Genomic DNA, 22500 nt, shown 5'->3' with positions numbered 1-22500 from the left:
ACCTGTCAGCAGCCTTTTTGAAAGCAAGAGCTACTTCTTGGGTAGTGATTAATGCGAAGGGCTACCAGTTTGATACACACTTCAATAAATTGCCAGAAATAGCCAATTTGCTCAATTTACCTTTAACTCTATGTTATTATTAATGATTAATGACATTCACACTTAATTAATCGGTTTAAAAGAGGAGAAAACACGAAAAAAAATGACAATTCAATTTTGAAACTTAGTTTATCTTCAATTTTGACTCTTTAAAATTCAAAATTCAACCGAAACAAAGAAGAGAAAAACGAGCTAATTCGAATCTTTTTGGAAAAAATTTAAAAAAGAATTTATGGAACATCATTAGTAATTTTTCCTGATTAAGATTAATTTTAGAATTTTGATGACATGTTTTAAATAGGTTAAAATCCAATCTGCACTTTGTTAGAATATATAACAAATTGGACCAAGCTATATTTCTAACAAATAATTATTTCTTCTATATTTTCCAGAACAAAAATTTTAAAAGAAACTCAAAAGACTTTGAAATAAGATTTAAATTTGATTCTACAAATTTTCTAGATTTGCTAGAATATTTTTTTTTAATTTTAATCATAATAAGTTTGAAGAAATATTTCACAAATATTATTCGACGAAAAAACAGAAGCTAAAATGAAGAATTAAATTAAAATTTATTTATTATTCTTTACAAATAAAAAAAATTAATTTACTTGAACATTGATTTAAATTGTCAGGAAAGAAGAGGAAGGAATTTAAAAGGTAAAAAGGTATATGTGTTTAAAAATCCTAAAATCATTTTTAAGGTTGTATTTTTTCTCTAAAATTGTCTTTCTGAATGTTATAAGAAGCAAAGTACAAAAATGAATGAATTTATTTAAACAAGTGAAGACCAAGTCTTTAAAATATTTTCTCGGATTTTCAAATTCTATTTGAGTTTTGTCTCTCTTAGAATTAAAAATGTCGGGCAAAGCAAAGTAAAAAAAAAAAAAGAATTTATTTAAACAAGTGAAGACCAAGTCTTTCAAATATTTTCTTGGATTTTCAAATTCCATTTGAGTTTTGTCTCTCTTAGAATTAAACATGTCGGGCAAAGCAAAGTAAAAAAAATAATGAATTTATTTAAACAAGTGAAGACCAAGTATTTCAAATATTTTCTTGGATTTTCAAATTCTATTTGAGTTTTGTCTCTCTTACAATTAAAAATGTCGGGCAAAGCAAAGTAAAAAAAATAATGAATTTATTTAAACAAGTGAAGACCAAGTCTTTCAAATATTTTCTCGGATTTTCAAATTCTATTTGAGTTTTGTCTCTCTTAGAATTAAAAATGTCGGGCAAAGCAAAGTAAAAAAAATAATGAATTTATTTAAACAAGTGAAGACCAAGTCTTTCAAATATTTTCTTGGATTTTCAAATTCTATTTGAGTTTTGTCTCTCTTAGAATTAAAAATGTCGGGCAAAGCAAAGTAAAAAAAATAATGAATTTATTTAAACAAGTGAAGACCAAGTCTTTCAAATATTTTCTCGGATTTTCAAATTCTATTTGAGTTTTGTCTCTCTTAGAATTAAAAATGTCGGGCAAAGCAAATTAAAAAAAATAATGAATTTATTTAAACAAGTGAAGACCAAGTCTTTCAAATATTTTCTCGGATTTTCAAATTCTATTTGAGTTTTGTCTCTCTTAGAATTAAAAATGTCGGGCAAAGCAAAGTAAAAAAATAATGAATTTATTTAAACAAGTGAAGACCAAGTCTTTCAAATATTTCCTCGGATTTTCAAATTCTATTTGAGTTTTGTCTCTCTTAGAATTAAAAATGTCGGGCAAAGCAAAGTAAAAAAATAATGAATTTATTTAAACAAGTGAAGACCAAGTCTTTCAAATATTTTCTCGGATTTTCAAATTCTATTTGAGTTTTGTCTCTCTTAGAATTAAAAATGTCGGGCAAAGCAAAGTAAAAAAAATAATGAATTTATTTAAACAAGTGAAGACCAAGTCTTTCAAATATTTTCTTGGCTTTTCAAATTCTATTTGAGTTTTGTCTCTCTTAGAATTAAAAATGTCGGGCAAAGCAAAGTAAAAAAATAATGAATTTATTTAAACAAGTGAAGACCAAGTCTTTCAAATATTTCCTCGGATTTTCAAATTCTATTTGAGTTTTGTCTCTCTTAGAATTAAAAATGTCGGGCAAAGCAAAGTAAAAAAAATAATGAATTTATTTAAACAAGTGAAGACCAAGTCTTTCAAATATTTTCTCGGATTTTCAAATTCTATTTGAGTTTTGTCTCTCTTAGAATTAAAAATGTCGGGCAAAGCAAAGTAAAAAAAATAATGAATTTATTTAAACAAGTGAAGACCAAGTCTTTCAAATATTTTCTCGGATTTTCAAATTCTATTTGAGTTTTGTCTCTCTTAGAATTAAAAATGTCGGGCAAAGCAAAGTAAAAAAAATAATGAATTTATTTAAACAAGTGAAGACCAAGTCTTTCAAATATTTCCTCGGATTTTCAAATTCTATTTGAGTTTTGTCTCTCTTAGAATTAAAAATGTCGGGCAAAGCAAAGTAAAAAAATAATGAATTTATTTAAACAAGTGAAGACCAAGTCTTTCAAATATTTTCTCGGATTTTCAAATTCTATTTGAGTTTTGTCTCTCTTAGAATTAAAAATGTCGGGCAAAGCAAAGTAAAAAAAATAACGAATTTATTTAAACAAGTGAAGACCAAGTCTTTCAAATATTTTCTTGGCTTTTCAAATTCTATTTGAGTTTTGTCTCTCTTAGAATTAAAAATGTCGGGCAAAGCAAAGTAAAAAAATAATGAATTTATTTAAACAAGTGAAGACCAAGTCTTTCAAATATTTCCTCGGATTTTCAAATTCTATTTGAGTTTTGTCTCTCTTAGAATTAAAAATGTCGGGCAAAGCAAAGTAAAAAAAATAATGAATTTATTTAAACAAGTGAAGACCAAGTCTTTCAAATATTTTCTCGGATTTTCAAATTCTATTTGAGTTTTGTCTCTCTTAGAATTAAAAATGTCGGGCAAAGCAAAGTAAAAAAAATAATGAATTTATTTAAACAAGTGAAGACCAAGTCTTTCAAATATTTTCTCGGATTTTCAAATTCTATTTGAGTTTTGTCTCTCTTAGAATTAAAAATGTCGGGCAAAGCAAAGTAAAAAAAATAATGAATTTATTTAAACAAGTGAAGACCAAGTCTTTCAAATATTTTCTTGGATTTTCAAATTCTATTTGAGTTTTGTCTCTCTTAGAATTAAAAATGTCGGGCAAAGCAAAGTAAAAAAATAATGAATTTATTTAAACAAGTGAAGACCAAGTCTTTCAAATATTTTCTTGGATTTTCAAATTCTATTTGAGTTTTGTCTCTCTTAGAATTAAAAATGTCGGGCAAAGCAAAGTAAAAAAAATAATGAATTTATTTAAACAAGTGAAGACCAAGTCTTTCAAATATTTTCTTGGATTTTCAAATTCTATTTGAGTTTTGTCTCTCTTAGAATTAAAAATGTCGGGCAAAGCATAGTAAAAAAAATAATGAATTTATTTAAACAAGTGAAGACCAAGTCTTTCAAATATTTTCTTGGATTTTCAAATTCTATTTGAGTTTTGTCTCTCTTAGAATGAAAAATGTCGGGCAAAGCAAAGTAAAAAAATAATGAATTTATTCAAACAAGTGAAGACCAAGTCTTTCAAATATTTTCTCGGATTTTCAAATTCTATTTGAGTTTTGTCTCTCTTAGAATTAAAAATGTCGGGCAAAGCGAGACCAGCTTGCTAGTAAATAAATACAATGTAAAAAATAAAGGCAGCTCACTGGTAAGTGCTGCTATTTGAGCTATTTTTAGAACAGGCCAGCGGGCTACTCATCTGGTCCTTACGGGCTACCTGGTGCCCGCGGGCACCGCGTTGGTGACCCCTGCATCAGGGCCATAAAAGTGTCACGCAGGCAGTCAAGGCAAAGAGACAGTCGACTAAAACTGTGGCTTAGACGAGACATGAGTGAAATATGAACTTCGCCATGTGTTCAATGGACGCTTCCTCCTCCGCAGGTAACTACGGCGAGAGCGGCATGGAGGCCTTCAAAGAAATGGCGGCCAAGGAGGGCATCTGCATCGCGCACTCGGACAAGATCTACAGCAACGCCGGCGAGCGCAGCTTCGACAAGCTCCTGCACAAACTGCGCGGCCACCTGCCCAAAGCCCGGGCGGTGGCCTGCTTCTGCGAGGGCATGACGGTGCGAGGGATCCTCATGGCCATGCGGCGCCAGCAGCTGGTGGGCGAGTTCCTGCTGCTGGGGAGGTGAGACGGCGCGCCGCTCTCGGCCGCATCGTCATATACATCCCATCCGTCCATCGTCGCCATGGAAACCAAAGGTACCCTCTCCATTCGTTTTTTGCGTGTGCCGTTTGTTGCTCGGGCGAAGCGTGGCGAATGGAAGGACAACATGCGAGGGAGCGCGAGTGGGCGGAGGAGTGAGCTGGAAGGAGAGGTCTTGACGGCGCCGAGGAGAATAAGGTGTTTTATTTTAAGGCTGCTTGGCGGGCGTTCTATTAACGCTCCCGCCTCATTAGGAGCCCAACATGACGCGTAAAGTCACCTTGAACTACATCCCGAGACGGTTCACTTCGACACAAATGTGCCGCGTGTTCTTCACGTGTCCGTTCACTATTTCACCACGGGAATGACGTTTGTGGCGCCCCCTAAGGGATTAAACACAAGATACGAACCACGTCTTGTGATTAGCGAAACCTTTTTTCCACACACAATGTAAATCCAAATAATTCATTCCAGACAACCCACAAATGTTAAGGATGCGTGTTTTTTTCCCATGCCGATACGGATAACTTCCTGCTTTTCAAGACCGATACCGATAACTTACTTATATCCACCATTCCCTCTAATTTGTCACGTGTGTGAGCAAACGCAAAAAGTGCAGTGGAGCACATGTGAGCAGCATCAGACGTGCTGCAAAAAGTCGATTTTTGAATGAATCACAATTCATAACTGTGTTTTTTTACACTGAATTTTTGCACACTGATTATTTTTTTTTTTACACAGATTACATTTTTTACACAGAATTTTTATAGAAATTTTTTTTACCCTGAACTTTTTTACACTGATTTTTTTTCACACATTCATTTTTGTACACAGACTTTTTATACACATTTTTTTACACAGAATTTTTACAAACTGATTTTTTTGCACTGCATTTTTACACATATTTTTTTACACATTCATTTTTTTACACAGATTTTTTTTTTTTACACAGAATTTTTAGGAACACGTTTTGTTTTTATACACATTTTTTTACACTGAATTTTTACACTGATTTTTTTTTACACATTCATTTTTGTACACAGACTTTTTATACACATTTTTTTACACAGAATTTTTACAAACTGATTTTTTTGCACTGCATTTTTACACATATTTTTTTACACATTCATTTTTTTACACCGATTTTTTTTTTTACACAGAATTTTTAAGAACACGTTTTGTTTTTATACACATTTTTTTACACTGATTTTTTTTAAACATTCATTTTTTACACAGACTTTTTATACACATTTGTTTACACATAATTTGTACACTCATTTTTTTACACACATTTTTTTTACACAGATTCATTTTTTTTACACAGAATTTTTATACACAGATTTTTTTTACACAGAATTTTTATACACACATTTTTTTACACAGAATTTTTAAACAGATTTTTTTTTTACACTGAATTTTTACACACTTATTTTTTTTCACACAGAATTTTTATGAACACGTTTTGTTTTTGTACACATTTTTTTACACAGAATTTTTACACACTGATTTTTTTTTACACAGATTCATTTTTTTAGACAAAATTTTTATACACAGATTATTTTTTTACACTGATTTTTTACACTGATTTTTTTTTACACTGATTTTTTTTTACACTTAATTTTTACACACTTTTTTTTTTTTACACTGAATTTTTATGCACACATTTTGTTTTTATACACTGAATTTCTACACACTGAGTTTTTAAACACACACATTTTGCTCACAAATTGCTCACTGAATTTATTAAGTAAGTTACCGATACCGATACCGATAACTTACTTATATCCACCATTCCCTCTAATTTGTCACGTGTGTGAGCAAACGCAAAAAGTGCAGTGGAGCACATGTGAGCAGCATCAGACGTGCTGCAAAAAGTCGATTTTTGAATGAATCACAATTCATAACTGTGTTTTTTTACACTGAATTTTTGCACACTGAATTTTTTTTTTTTACACAGATTACATTTTTTACACAGAATTTTTATAGAAAAAATTCTTTTACCCTGAATTTTTTTACACTGATTTTTTTTACACATTCATTTTTGTACACAGACTTTTTATACACATTTTTTTACACAAAATTTTTACAAAATGATTTTTTTGCACTGCATTTTTACACATATTTTTTTACACATTGATTTTTTTACACAGATTTTTTTTTACACAGAATTTTTAGGAACACGTTTTGTTTTTATACACACTTTTTCACACTGAATTTTTACACTGATTTTTTTTAAACATTCATTTTTGACACAGACTTTTTATACACATTTGTTTACACATAATTTGTACACTGATTTTTTTACACACATTTTTTTTCCACAGATTAATTTTTTTTACACAGAATTTTTATACACACATTTTTTTACACAGAATTTTCAAACAGATTTTTTTTTTTACACAGAATTTTTAAACAGATTTTTTTTTACACTGAATTTTTACACACTTTTTTTTTACACAGAATTTTTATGAACATGTTTTGTTTTTGTACACATTTTTTTACACAGAATTTTTACACACTGATTTTTTTTACACAGATTAATTTTTTTACACAGAATTTTTATACACAGATGTTTTTTTTACACTGATTTTTTACACTGATTTTTTTTACACTGAATTTTTACACACTTTTTTTTTTTTACACAGAATTTTTATGCACACATTTTGTTTTTATACACTGAATTTCTACACACTGAGTTTTTAAACACACACATTTTGCTCACAAATTGCTCACTGAATTTATTAAGTAAGTTACCGATACCGATACCGATAACTTACTTGTATCCACCATTCCCTCTAATTTGTCACGTGTGTGAGCAAACGCAAAAAGTGCAGTGGAGCACATGTGAGCAGCATCAGACGTGCTGCAAAAAGTCGATTTTTGAATGAATCACGATTCTTATCTATAATGATTCATAACTGTTTTTTTACACTGAATTTTTGCACACTGATTTTTTTTTTTTTACACAGATTACATTTTTTACACAGCATTTTTATAGGCAGATTTTTTTTACACTGAATTTTTTTTACACTGAATTTTTTTTACACTGGATTTTTACGCATATCAATATTTTTACACAGATTCTTTTTTTTACACAGATTTTTTATACACAGATTTTTTTTACACAGCATTTTTATAGCCATATTTTTTTACACTGAATTTTTACAAACTGATTTTTTTTTTCCACATTACATTTTTTTTTTACACAAATACATTTTTTTTTACACAGATTCATTTTTTTACACAGAATTTTTATACACAGATTTTTTTTACACAGAATTTTTACACACTGATTTGTTTTACATTGGATTTTTACACAGATTTTTTTATACTGAATTTTTACACACTGATTTTTTTTACACTGAATTTTTACACACTTTTTTTTTTACACATATTAATTTTTTTCATACAGAATTTTTATGCACAGATTTTGTTTTCATACACTGAATTTTTAAACATGTGTATATATATATATGTATATATATATATATATATATATATATATATATATATATATATATATACATATATATATATACATATATATTAGGGATGTCCGATAATGGCTTTTTGCCGATATCCGATATTCCGATATTGTCCAACTCTTTAATTACCGATACCGATATCAACCGATACCGATATAAACCGATATATACAGTCGTGGAATTAACACATTATTATGCCTAATTTGGACAACCAGGTATGGTGAAGATAAGGTACTTTTTTAAAAAATGAATCAAATAAAATAAGATAAATAAATTAAAAACATTTTCTTGAATAAAAAAGAAAGTAAAACAATATAAAAACAGTTACATAGAAACTAGTAATGAATGAAAATGAGTAAAATTAACTGTTAAAGGTTAGTACTATTAGTGGAGCAGCAGCACGCACAATCATGTGTGCTTACGGACTGTATCCCTTGCAGACTGTATTGATATATATTGATATATAATGTAGGAAGCAGAATATTGATAACATAAAGAAATGGGGGAGGGAGGTTTTTTGGGTTGGTGCACTAATTGTAAGTGTATCTTGTGTTTTTTATGTTGATTTAATAAAAATAAAAAAAATAAAATAAAAAATAATTTTAAAAAAAAGATACAGATAATAAAAAAACCGGTACCGATAATTTCCGATATTACATTTTAACGCATTTATCGGCCGATAATATCGGCAGGCCGATATTATCGGACATCCCTAACATAAAGTGTTGTAATTATATTGTAAGATGGATGGATGGATGGACGTTTAAAACAAAACTGTTATTATTAATTAGTAAGTATACATTTTTTTAGCCTTTTTAGAGAAAACCATATCATTGTAGTAAATTATGCAAATTACTTGATGATGCCATGGTGACCACGCCCATAGCCACGCCCCCACCGCCACAGGTATCTTGGCAGTTTATGGGAAACACTGTATCGGTATCTGTAATTAAGAGTTGGACAATATTGGAATATCGGGATATCGGCAAAAAAGCCATCATCGGACATCTCTAATATATATATATGCTACACCAGGGGTCAGCAACCTTTTTGAAAGCAAGAGCTACTTCTTGGGTAGTGATTAATGCGAAGGGCTACCAGTTTGATACACACTTCAATAAATTGCCAGAAATAGCCAATTTGCTCAATTTACCTTTAACTCTATGTTATTATTAATAATTAATGATATTTACACTTAATTGAACGGTTTAAAAGAGGAGAAAACATGAAAAAAATGACAATTCAATGTTGAAACATAGTTTATCTTCAATTTCGACTCTTTAAAATTCAAAATTCAACCGAAAAAAAGAAGAGAAAAACTAGCTAATTCGAATCTTTTTGAAAAAATTAAAAAAAGAATTTATGGAACATCATTAGTCATTTTTCCTGATTAAGATTAATTTTACAATTTTGATGACATGTTTTAAATAGGTTAAAATCCAATCTACACTTTGTTAGAATATATAACAAATTGGACCAAGCTATATTTCTAACAAAGACAAATCATTATTTCTTCTAGATTTTCCAGAACAAAAATTTTAAAAGAAATTCAAAAGACTTTGAAATGAGATTTAAATTTGATTCTACAGATTTTCTAGATTTGCCAGAATAAATTTTTTGAATTTTAATCATAATAAGTTTGAAGAAATATTTCACAAATATTCTTTGTCGAAAAAACAGAAGCTAAAATGAAGAATTAAATTACAATTTATTTATTATTCTTTACGATAAAAAAAATACATTTACTTGAACATTGATTTAAATTGTCAGGAAAGAAGAGGAAGGAATTTAAAAGGTAAAAAGGTATATGTGTTTAAAAATCCTAAAACCATTTTTAAGGTTGTATTTTTTCTCTAAAATTGTCTTTCTGAAAGTTATAAGAAGCAAAGTAAAAAAATGAATGAATTTATTTAAACAAGTGAAGACCAAGTCTTTCAAATATTTTCTTGGTTTTTCAAATTCTATTTGAGTTTTGTCTCTCTTAGAATTAAAAATGTCGGGCAAAGCAAAGTAAAAAAAATAATGAATTTATTTAAACAAGTGAAGACCAAGTCTTTCAAATATTTTCTTGGATTTTCAAATTCTATTTGAGTTTTGTCTCTCTTAGAATGAAAAATGTCGGGCAAAGCGAGACCAGCTTGCTAGTAAATAAATACATTTTAAAAAATAGAGGCAGCTCACTGGTAAGTGCTGCTATTTGAGCTATTTTTAGAACAGGCCAGCGGGCTACTCATCTGGTCCTTACGGGCGACCTGGTGCCCGCGGGCACCGGGTTGGTGACCCCTGTGCTACAATAATAAACATTTCAAAAAAATGTAAATCACATCAATTAATGTGGCCCTCTGGTGGCTTCAGACTGTGCAGGTGTACCTAATCAAGTGTCCATTCAGCAGCAGACTCCAATCATGTGACCTGAAATATTAACTGTAGTGGGAGCGGAGCCAAATAAGTCGGGTCTATTCTCATCCCTCCCGGTGGACGCAGACAGAAGGTTGATTGCACCTCCACACGTGTGTATTCCAAAAAAAAGTATGGAGGGAAAGGTAAAAAACGCTGCGGTTACACAACCTCGGCGTGGGTGTTGTGCTCAGGACCCTCCAGCCGTGGAATCATTCCATCAGCCGTCCTCGGAGAGGCCGGCGCTGAAACGTAGCACCGCTGTTGAAAAAAAAAAAAAGGTGAGGACGGCTATGAAAAGCATGCGGGGCTTCTGACTAGTAGTTTGAATCACTCGTCAAGGAGAGCGCCGCAGCCCACGCGCCCCTACCACCACCTACAGGCCCTACCACCACCTACAGGCCCTACCACCACCTACAGGCCCTACCACCACCTACAGGCCCTGCGCACGCCGCACAGCAGCAAGAACCCACTGGTCCACTCGCAACATCTCTTGTGAGCAGGCCCACAAAGCACGAAAAGTGGCGACTGTATCACGATATCGGTGTGCTGTATCGCTCCATAACTATTCATATTTTTATGACACATGGAAAATAAGGACCGGGAGAAAAATATATGAAATGTAGAGTTGACTTGGTCTTCACTTGTTTAAATAAATTCATTATTTTTTTACTTTGCTTTGCCTGACATTTTTAATTCTAAGAGAGACAAAACTCAAATAGAATTTGAAAATCCGAGAAAATATTTGAAAGACTTGGTCTTCACTTGTTTAAATAAATTCATTCATTTTTTTACTTTGCTTTGCCCGACATTTTTAATTCTAAGAGAGACAAAACTCAAATAGAATGTGAAAATCCAAGAAAATATTTGAAAGACTTGGTCTTCACTTGTTTAAATAAATTCATTATTTTTTTTACTATGCTTTGCCCGACATTTTTAATTCTAAGAGAGACAAAACTCAAATAGAATTTGAAAATCCGAGAAAATATTTGAAAGACTTGGTCTTCACTTGTTTAAATAAATTCATTCTTTTTTTTACTTTGCTTTGCCCGACATTTTTCATTCTAAGAGAGACAAAACTCAAATAGAATTTGAAAATCCGAGAAAATATTTGAAAGACTTGGTCTTCACTTGTTTAAATAAATTCATTATTTTTTTTACTTTGCTTTGCCCGACATTTTTCATTCTAAGAGAGACAAAACTCAAATAGAATTTGAAAATCCAAGAAAATATTTGAAAGACTTGGTCTTCACTCGTTTAAATAAATTCATTATTTTTTTTACTTTGCTTTGCCCGACATTTTTCATTCTAAGAGAGACAAAACTCAAATAGAATTTGAAAATCCAAGAAAATATTTGAAAGACTTGGTCTTCACTCGTTTAAATAAATTCATTATTTTTTTACTTTGCTTTGCCCGACATTTTTAATTCTAAGAGAGACAAAACTCAAATAGAATTTGAAAATCCAAGAAAATATTTGAAAGACTCGGTCTTCACTTGTTTAAATAAATTCATTATTTTTTTTTACTTTGCTTTGCCCGACATTTTTAATTCTAAGAGAGACAAAACTCAAATAGAATGTGAAAATCCAAGAAAATATTTGAAAGACTTGGTCTTCACTTGTTTAAATAAATTCATTATTTTTTTTACTTTGCTTTGCCCGACATTTTTAATTCTAAGAGAGACAAAACTCAAATAGAATTTGAAAATCCAAGAAAATATTTGAAAGACTTGGTGTTCACTTGTTTAAATAAATTCATTCATTTTTTTACTTTGCTTTGCCTGACATTTTTAATTCTAAGAGAGACAAAACTCAAATAGAATTTGAAAATCCAAGAAAATATTTGAAAGACTTGGTCTTCACTTGTTTAAATAAATTCATTATTTTTTTTACTTTGCTTTGCCCGACATTTTTAATTCTAAGAGAGACAAAACTCAAATAGAATTTGAAAATCCAAGAAAATATTTGAAAGACTTGGTCTTCACTTGTTTAAATAAATTCATTATTTTTTTTACTTTGCTTTGCCCGACATTTTTAATTCTAAGAGAGACAAAACTCAAATAGAATTTGAAAATCCAAGAAAATATTTGACTTGGTCTTCACTTGTTTAAATAAATTCATTATTTTTTTTACTTTGCTTTGCCCGACATTTTTAATTCTAAGAGAGACAAAACTCAAATAGAATTTGAAAATCCAAGAAAATATTTGAAAGACTCGGTCTTCACTTGTTTAAATAAATTCATTATTTTTTTACTTTGCTTTGCCCGACATTTTTAATTCTAAGAGAGACAAAACTCAAATAGAATTTGAAAATCCAAGAAAATATTTGAAAGACTTGGTCTTCACTTGTTTAAATAAATTCATTCATTTTTTTACTTTGCTTTGCCCGACATTTTTGATTCTAAGAGAGACAAAACTCAAATAGAATTTGAAAATCCGAGAAAATATTTGAAAGACTTGGTCTTCACTTGTTTAAATAAATTCATTATTTTTTTACTTTGCTTTGCCCGACATTTTTCATTCTAAAAGAGAGACAAAACTCAAATAGAATTTGAAAATCCAAGAAAATATTTGAAAGACTTGGTCTTCACTTGTTTAAATAAATTCATTAGTTTTTTACTTTGCTTTGCCTGACATTTTTAATTCTAAGAGAGACAAAACTCAAATAGAATTTGAAAATCCAAGAAAATATTTGAAAGACTTGGTCTTCACTTGTTTAAATAAATTCATTATTTTTTTACTTTGCTTTGCCCGATATTTTAATTCTAAGAGAGACAAAACTCAAATAGAATTTGAAAATCCAAGAAAATATTTGAAAGACTTGGTCTTCACTTGTTTAAATAAATTCATTCATTTTTTTACTTTGCTTTGCCCGACATTTTTAATTCTAAGAGAGACAAAACTCAAATAGAATTTGAAAATCCAAGAAAATATTTGAAAGACTTGGTCTTCACTTGTTTAAATAAATCCATTATTTTTTTACTTTGCTTTGCCCGACATTTTTAATTCTAAGAGAGACAAAACTCAAATAGAATTTGAAAATCCGAGAAAATATTTGAAAGACTTGGTCTTCACTTGTTTAAATAAATTCATTATTTTTTTACTTTGCTTTGCCCGACATTTTTAATTCTAAGAGAGACAAAACTCAAATAGAATTTGAAAATCCGAGAAAATATTTGAAAGACTCGGTCTTCACTTGTTTAAATAAATTCATTATTTTTTTACTTTGCTTTGCCCGACATTTTTAATTCTAAGAGAGACAAAACTCAAATAGAATTTGAAAATCCAAGAAAATATTTGAAAGACTTGGTCTTCACTTGTTTAAATAAATTCATTATTTTTTTTACTTTGCTATGCCCGACATTTTTAATTCTAAGAGAGACAAAACTCAAATAGAGTTTGAAAATCCAAGAAAATATTTGAAAGACTTGGTCTTCACTTGTTTAATTAAATTCATTATTTTTTTACTTTGCTTTGCCCGACATTTTTAATTCTAAGAGAGACAAAACTCAAATAGAATTTGAAAATCCAAGAAAATATTTGAAAGACTTGGTCTTCACTTGTTTAAATAAATTCATTCATTTTTTTACTTTGCTTTGCCCGACATTTTTAATTCTAAGAGAGACAAAACTCAAATAGAATTTGAAAATCCGAGAAAATATTTGAAAGACTTGGTCTTCACTTGTTTAAATAAATTCATTCATTTTTTTACTTTGCTTTGCCCGACATTTTTAATTCTAAGAGAGACAAAACTCAAATAGAATTTGAAAATCCAAGAAAATATTTGAAAGAATTGGTCTTCACTTGTTTAAATAAATTCATTATTTTTTTTACTTTGCTTTGCCCGACATTTTTAATTCTAAGAGAGACAAAACTCAAATAGAATTTGAAAATCCAAGAAAATATTTGACTTGGTCTTCACTTGTTTAAATAAATTCATCATTTGTTTTACTTTGCTTTGCCCGACATTTTTAATTCTAAGAGAGACAAAACTCAAATAGAATTTGAAAATCCAAGAAAATATTTGAAAGACTCGGTCTTCACTTGTTTAAATAAATTCATTCATTTTTTTACTTTGCTTTGCCCAACATTTTTAATTCTGAGACAAAACTCAAATAGAATTTGAAAATCCAAGAAAATATTTGAAAGACTTGGTCTTCACTTGTTTAAATAAATTCATTATTTTTTTTACTTTGCTTTGCCCGACATTTTTAATTCTAAGAGAGACAAAACTCAAATAGAATTTGAAAATCCGAGAAAATATTTGAAAGACTTGGTCTTCACTTGTTTAAATAACAAAATCCATGATTTTTAAGGTTAAACATACAAAATTAGCTGCAATGTTAGCATTAAAAGTTAGCATGCTGATATAGGAAAAGTTAGCATACTTCTAAGATGGCGCCAAGTATTAAAATCCGTGTTTTTTAAGGTTAAACATACAAAATTCTCCCGGTGCAGCGACGGCTGGGCAGACCGCTACGACGTGACGGACGGCTTGGAGAGGGAGGCGTCGGGCGGCCTGACCATCAAGCTGAAGTCGGCGTACGTGACCTGGTTCGACGACTACTACCTGAAGCTGAAGCCCGACTCCAACCCGAGGAACCCGTGGTTCCCCGAGTTCTGGCAGCACCGCTTCCAGTGCAAGCTGAAGGGCCAGGAGAGCGCCGCCTACAACCGCACCTGCAGCCGTGAGCGCCGCCGCACTAGCATGTTCCTCGCCAGCGACCTCGGCGTGACGCCGCTCTGTCCCGCAGGGAGGGAGTCGCTCCACCAGCACTACGCCCAGGACACCAAGATGGGCTTTGTCATCAACGCCATCCACGCCATGGCCCACGGTCTGCACGCCATGCAGCAGGTCCTCTGCCCGGGATATAAGGTACTTAAAGTTAGCTACAGTTTTAGCATAAAATGTTAGCATGATAACAAAGGATAAGTCGGCGTACCTCTAAGATGGCGCCGACTATAAAGAGCCATGATTTGTAGGTTTAAAAAGAATACAATTACTTGAAATGCTAGCATAAAACATTAGCATGCTAACTAAAGCATGCTAACATAGGATGAGTTAGCATACTTGTACGGTAATGCCGAGTATCAGAATACATGATTTTTAAGGGTTGACATAAAAACTTGTTTAAATGCTGGCATAAAACATTAGCATGCTTATGTTAGCATGCTAATATAGGAAACGTTTGCATACTCTTAAGATGGCGCCAATTACCAAAATCCGTGATTTTTAAGGTTAAACATACAAAATTAGCTACAATGTTAGCATAAAACATTAGCATGCTTATATACGAAAAGTTAGCAAACTTCTAAGATGGCGCCGAGTACCAAAATCCGTGATTTTTAAGGTTAAACATACAAAATGATCTACAATGTTAGCATAAAACATTAGCATGTTTATATACGAAAAGTTAGCAAACTTCTAAGATGGCGCCGAATATCAAAATCCGTGATTTTTAAGGTTAAACATACAAAATTAGCTACAATGTTAGCATAAAACATTAGCATGCTTATATACGAAAAGTTAGCAAACTTCTAAGATGGCGCCGAGTATCAAAATCTGTGATTTTTAAGGTTAAACATACAGAATTAGCTACAATGTTAGCATAAAAAGTTAACATGCTGATATAGGAGAAGTTAGCATATTTCCAAGATGCCGCCAAGTATCAAAATCCGTAATTTTTAAGGTTAAACAAACAAAATTGGTTAAAATCTCATAAAATGTTAGCATGCTAACGTTACCATGCTGATATAGGAGAAGTTAGCATATTTCCAAGATGGCACCAAGTATTAAAATCCATGATTTTTAAGGTTAAACATACAAATTTAGCTACAATGTTAGCATAAAAAGTTAGCATACTTCTAAAATGGCAGCAAATATCAAAATCCATGATTTTTATAGTTAAACATACAAAATTAGCTACAATGTTAGCATATAAAGTTAGCATGCCGATATAGGAAAAGTTAGCATACTTCCAAGATGGCGCCAAGTATCAAAATCCGTGATTTTTAAGGTTAAACATACAAAATGAGCTAAAATTTTAGCATAAAAAGTTAGCATGCTAATATGGGAGAAGTTAGCATACTTCTAAGATGGCGCCAAGTATCAAAATCCGTGATTTTTAAGGTTAAACATACAAAATTAGCTACAATGTTAGCATAAAAGTTAGCATACTTCCAAGATGGCGGCAAGTATCAAAAAGGTTTGCGGGAATACAATTAGCTAAAAAGCTAGCATAAAACGGTGCTACATCACATCCGGTATATTTCCACTTCCTGTCCGCAGGGTTTGTGTGAGTCCATGCGGCCCATCGACGGGCGCCACCTGCTGGACTTCCTGATGAGGACCAACTTCACCGGCGTCTCGGGCGAGACCATCCACTTCGACCAGAGCGGCGACTCCCCCGGCAGGTGAGGACGGGTGCGAGGAGGGCCACGCCCCCTGCTGACCGCTCTGGGTGTGCGCGCAGGTACGAGATCATGAACTTCCAGCTGCTGGGCCAGGACCAGTACGCCTACGTGCACGTGGGCAGCTGGGACCAGGGCGGCCTGCGCATGGACGACCTGGAGGTCTGGAACAACCAGAGCCAGCTCATCAAGTCCGTCTGCTCCGATCCCTGCGAGAAGGCCCAGATCAAGGTCGGTTCCCGTGACCCGTGACCCAGGTGAGCCGCGTCTGACATGTGACCCCCCGGTCTGGTGCAGGTGATCCGCAAAGGGGAGGTGAGCTGCTGCTGGACCTGCACGCCTTGCAAGGACAACGAGTTTGTGTTCGACGAGTACACCTGTCGCTCCTGCCTGCTGGGATCCTGGCCCACGGACGACCTGCGTGGTGAGTCCACCTGCGTGGTGAATCCACCTGGACATTAAGTCCACCTGCGTGGTGAGTCCACCTGCGTGGTGAGTCTACCTAGACAGTAGGTCCACCTGGGCGGTGAGTCTACCTGGACATTAAGTCCACCTGGGTGATGAGTCCACCTGGGCAGTGAGTCCACCTGGACAGTAAGTCCACCTGAGCGGTGAGTCCACCTGGGCGGTGAGTCCAACTGGGCGGTGAGTCCAACTGGGCAGTGAGTCCCCCTGGGCGGTAAGTCCACCTGGGGGTGAGTCCACCTGGACAGTAAGTCCACCTGGGCGGTGAGTCCACCTGGGCGGTGAGTCCACCTGGACAGTAAGTCCACCTGGGCGGTGAGTCCACCTGGACAGTAAGTCCACCTGGGCGGTGAGTCCATCTGGGCGGTGAGTCCACCTGGACAGTAAGTCCACCTGGGCGGTGAGTCCATCTGGGCGGTGAGTCCACCTGGACAGTAAGTCCACCTGAGCGGTCAGTCCACCTGGACAATAAGTCCACCTGCTTGGTAAGTCCACCTGGGCGGTGAGTCCACCTGGACAGTAAGTCCACCTGAGCGGTCAGTCCACCTGGACAATAAGTCCACCTGCTTGGTAAGTCCACCTGGACAGTAAGTCGACCTGTGCGGTGAGTCCACCTGGACAGTAAGTCCACCTGAGCGGTGAGTCCACCTGGACAATAAGTCCACCTTCATGGTAAGTCCAACTGGGCGGTGAGTCCACCTGGACAGTAAGTCCACCTGGGCGGTGAGTCCATCTGGGCGGTGAGTCCACCTGGACAGTAAGTCCACCTGGGCGGTGAGTCCATCTGGGCGGTGAGTCCACCTGGACAGTAAGTCCACCTGCTTGGTAAGTCCACCTGGGCGGTGAGTCCACCTGGACAGTAAGTCCACCTGAGCGGTCAGTCCACCTGGACAATAAGTCCACCTGCTTGGTAAGTCCACCTGGGCGGTGAGTCCACCTGGACAGTAAGTCGACCTGTGCGGTGAGTCCACCTGGACAGTAAGTCCACCTGAGCGGTGAGTCCACCTGGACAATAAGTCCACCTTCATGGTAAGTCCAACTGGGCGGTGAGTCCACCTGGACAGTAAGTCCACCTGGGCGGTGAGTCCACCTGGGCGGTCAGTACACATGGACAGTAAGTCCACCTGGGCGGTGAGTCCACCTGGACAGTAAGTCCACCTGGGCGGTGAGTCCATCTGGGCAGTGAGTCCACCTATGCAGTAAGTCCACCTGGGTGGTCAGTCCAACTGGGCGGTCAGTCCACCTGGACAGTAAGTCCACCTGAGCGGTGAGTCCACCTGGGCGGTGAATCCACCTGAGTGGTCAGTCCAACTGGGCGGTGAGTCCCCCTGGGCAGTGAGTCCCCCTGGGCGGTAAGTCCACCTGGGGGTGAGTCCACCTGGACAGTAAGTCCACCTGGGCGGTGAGTCCACCTTGGCGGTGAGTCCACCTTGACAGTAAGTCCACCTGGGTGGTGAGTCCACCTGGACTGTAAGTCCACCTGGGCGGTGACTCCACCTGGACAGTAAGTCCACCTGGGCGGTGACTCCACCTGGACAGTAAGTCCACCTTGGCGGTGAGTCCACCTGGACAGTAAGTCCACCTGGGCGGTGACTCCACCTGGACAGTAAGTCCACCTTGGCGGTGAGTCTACCTGGGCACAGTTAGCCCACTGCGGCCCCCAAGTCAAACAGTTAGGACACCCCTGCAAAGATGGTAGTACAACAACAACAATAGAAATGTCCTCACCTTTTCCCTCGTTTGTTTGCAGGTTGTGAGCCGATCCCGGTGCAGTACGTCCGCTGGGGCGATCCGGAACCGATCGGCGCTGTCGTGTTCGCCTGTCTGGGTCTGCTGGCGACCCTCTTTGTCACCTCGGTCTTCGTCAAGTAGGTGTGAAGGTCTCCCTTTTGTCGCTCCTGAGCCGGCCGCCATTCATGTCCTGGGTCCGCAGGTTCTGGGACACACCTGTGGTGAAGTCGTCCAGCCGCGAGCTGTGCTACATCATCCTGGCGGGGGTATGTCTGGGCTACCTGTGCACCTTCAGCCTCATCGCCAAGCCCCACATCGTCTGCTGCTACCTGCAGAGGCTCGGTATCGGACTGTCACCCGCCATGAGCTACTCTGCTCTGGTCACTAAGGTGATGCCGCTCACTTACATTTACCTAGCAGGGGTGAGACCATATTGCATTTACCTAGCAGGGGTGAGACCATATTGCATTTACCTAGCAGGGGTGAGACCATATTGCATTTACCTAGCAGGGGTGAGACCATATTGCATTTACCTAGCAGGGGTGAGACCATATTACATTTACCTAGCAGGGGTGAGACCATATTACATTTACCTAGCAGGGGTGAGACCATATTACATTTACCTAGCAGGGGTGAGACCATATTACATTTACCTAGCAGGGGTGAGACCACTTTACATTTACCTAGCAGGGGTGAGACCATATTGCATTTACCTAGCAGGGGTGAGACCATTTTACATTTACCTAGCAGGGGTGAGACCATATTACATTTACCTAGTCTGGCACTAGCAGGGGTGAGACAGCCCTGTGGCGTGTTTACTTATGTGTGGTATCATGTGCGATACAAGCAGCCCTGTGGCGTGTTTACTTGTGTGTGATATCATGTGCGATACAAGCAGTCCTGCAGCATGTTTACATGTGTGGTATCATGTGCGATACAAGCAGTCCTGCAGCGTGTTTACATGTGTGGTATCATGTGCGATACAAGTAGCCCTGTGGCGTGTTTACTTGTGTGTGATATCATGTGCGATACAAGCAGTCCTGCAGCATGTTTACTTGTGTGGTATCATGTGCGATACAAGCAGCCCTGTGGCGTGTTTACATGTGTGGTATCATGTGCGATACAAGCAGCCCTGTGGCGTGTTTACTTGTGTGTGATATCATGTGCGATACCAGCAGTCCTGCAGCATGTTTACTTGTGTGTGATATCATGTGTGATACAAGCAGTCCTGCAGAGGGTTTACTTGAGTGTGATATCATGTGCAATACAAGCAGTCCTGCAGCGTGTTTACTTGTGTGTGATATCATGTGTGATACAAGCAGTCCTGCAGAGGGTTTACTTAAGTGTGATATCATGTGCAATACAAGCAATTCTTGCAGCGTGTTTTACTTGTGTGTGATATCATGTGCAATACAAGCAATTCTTGCAGCGTGTTTTACTTGTGTGTGTTATCATATGCGATACAAGAAGCCCTGTGGCGTGTTTACTTGTGTGATTACATGTGCGATACAAGCAGTCCTGCAGCGTGTTTACTTGTGTGTGACATCATGTGCGATACAAACAGTCCTGCAGAGGGGTTTACTTGAGTGTGATATCATGTGCAATACAAGCAGTCCTGCGGTGTGTTTACTTGTGTGTGATATCATGTGCAATGCAAGCAGTCCTGCAGCGTGTTTACTTGTGTGTGATATCATGTGCGATACTAGCAGCGTGTTTACTTGTGTGTGATATCATGTGCGATACTAGCAGCGTGTTTACTTGTGTGTGATATCATGTGCGATACTAGCAGCGTGTTTACTTGTGTGTGATATCATGTGCGATACTAGCAGCGTGTTTACTTGTGTGATATCATGTGCGATACTAGCAGCGTGTTTACTTGTGTGTGATATCATGTGCGATACTAGCAGCGTGTTTACTTGTGTGTGATATCATGTGCGATACTAGCAGTGTGTTTACTTGTGTATGATATCATGTGCGATACTAGCAGCATGTTTACTTGTGTTTGACATAATCTGGGATACTATCAGCGTGTTTACTTGTGTATAATATCATGTGCGATACTAGCAGTGTGTTTACTTGTATGTGACATCATCTGGGATACTAGCAGCGTGTTTACTTGTGTGTGATATGTGCGATACTAGCGTGTTTACTTGTGTGTGATACCGTGCGATACTAGCAGCGTGTTTACTTGTGTGAGATATCATGTGCGATACTAGCAGCGTGTTTACTTGTGTGTGATATTATGTGCGATACTAGCAGCGTGTTTACTTGTGTGTAATATCATGTGCGATACTAGCAGCGTGTTTACTTGTGTGTGATATCATGTGCGATACTAGCAGCGTGTTTACTTGTGTGTGATATTATGTGCGATACTAGCAGTGTGTTTACTTGTATGTGACATCATCTGGGATACTATCAGCGTGTTTACTTGTGTGTGATATCATATGCGATACTAGCAGCGTGTTTACTTGTGTATGATATCATGTGCGATACTAGCAGCATGTTTACTTGTGTGTGATATCATGTGCGATACTAGCAGCATGTTTACTTGTGTTTGACATAATCTGGGATACTAGCAGCGTGTTTACTTGTGTGTGATATCATGTGCGATACTAGCAGCGTGTTTACTTGTGTATGATATCATGTGCGATACTAGCAGCATGTTTACTTGTATGTGACATCATCTGGGATACTAGCAGCGTGTTTACTTGTGTGTGATATCATGTGTGATACTAGCAGCGTGTTTACTTGTGTATGATATCATGTGCGATACTAGCAGCATGTTTACTTGTATGTGACATCATCTGGGATACTAGCAGCGTGTTTACTTGTGTGTGATATCATGTGCGATACTAGCAGCGTGTTTACTTGTGTATGATATCATGTGCGATACTAGCAGCGTGTTTACTTGTATGTGACATCATCTGGGATACTAGCAGCGTGTTTACTTGTGTGTGATATCATGTGCGATACTAGCAGCGTGTTTACTTGTATGTGACATCATCTGGGATACTAGCAGCGTGTTTACTTGTGTGTGATATGTGCGATACTAGCGTGTTTACTTGTGTGTGATATCGTGCGATACTAGCAGCGTGTTTACTTGTGTGAGATATCATGTGCGATACTAGCAGCATGTTTACTTGTATGTGACATCATCTGGGATACTAGCAGCGTGTTTACTTGTGTGTGATATCATGTGCGATACTAGCAGCGTGTTTACTTGTGTGTGATATTATGTGCGATACTAGCAGTGTGTTTACTTGTATGTGACATCATCTGGGATACTAGCAGCGTGTTTACTTGTGTGTGATATCATGTGCGATACTAGCAGCGTGTTTACTTGTGTGTGATATCATGTGCGATACTAGCAGCGTGTTTACTTGTGTATAATATCATGTGCGATACTAGCAGTGTGTTTACTTGTATGTGACATCATCTGGGATACTAGCAGCGTGTTTACTTGTGTGTGATATGTGCGATACTAGCGTGTTTACTTGTGTGTGATATCGTGCGATACTAGCAGCGTGTTTACTTGTGTGAGATATCATGTGCGATACTAGCAGCGTGTTTACTTGTGTGTGATATTATGTGCGATACTAGCAGCGTGTTTACTTGTGTGTAATATCATGTGCGATACTAGCAGCGTGTTTACTTGTGTGTGATATCATGTGCGATACTAGCAGTG

The 22500-nt window shown here is 36.2% G+C and overlaps 1 protein-coding gene across 3 annotated transcripts in view; it reads left to right on the top strand.

The window, feature by feature from the left end:
* LOC133650051 (metabotropic glutamate receptor 5-like) overlaps positions 1-22500 on the top strand; it is a 70783-nt gene that overhangs the window by 19555 nt on the left and 28728 nt on the right. For 2 of the 3 annotated variants that reach the window (XM_062046833.1, XM_062046834.1), the window contains exons 6-12: positions 4059-4308; positions 14667-15084; positions 16498-16622; positions 16682-16850; positions 16917-17043; positions 18835-18952; positions 19018-19204. In XM_062046833.1, coding sequence (XP_061902817.1) covers positions 4059-4308; positions 14667-15084; positions 16498-16622; positions 16682-16850; positions 16917-17043; positions 18835-18952; positions 19018-19204 — 1394 coding nt within the window. The remainder of the gene's footprint in view (positions 1-4058; positions 4309-14666; positions 15085-16497; positions 16623-16681; positions 16851-16916; positions 17044-18834; positions 18953-19017; positions 19205-22500) is intronic. The other variant, XM_062046836.1, reaches the window with a different exon arrangement.

This window comes from Entelurus aequoreus, linkage group LG05, assembly GCF_033978785.1.
Source record: "Entelurus aequoreus isolate RoL-2023_Sb linkage group LG05, RoL_Eaeq_v1.1, whole genome shotgun sequence".
Taxonomy (NCBI): domain Eukaryota; kingdom Metazoa; phylum Chordata; class Actinopteri; order Syngnathiformes; family Syngnathidae; genus Entelurus; species Entelurus aequoreus.
The sequence above is the reverse complement of the archived record's forward strand: the minus strand, read 5'-3'. Positions and strand labels throughout refer to the sequence as shown.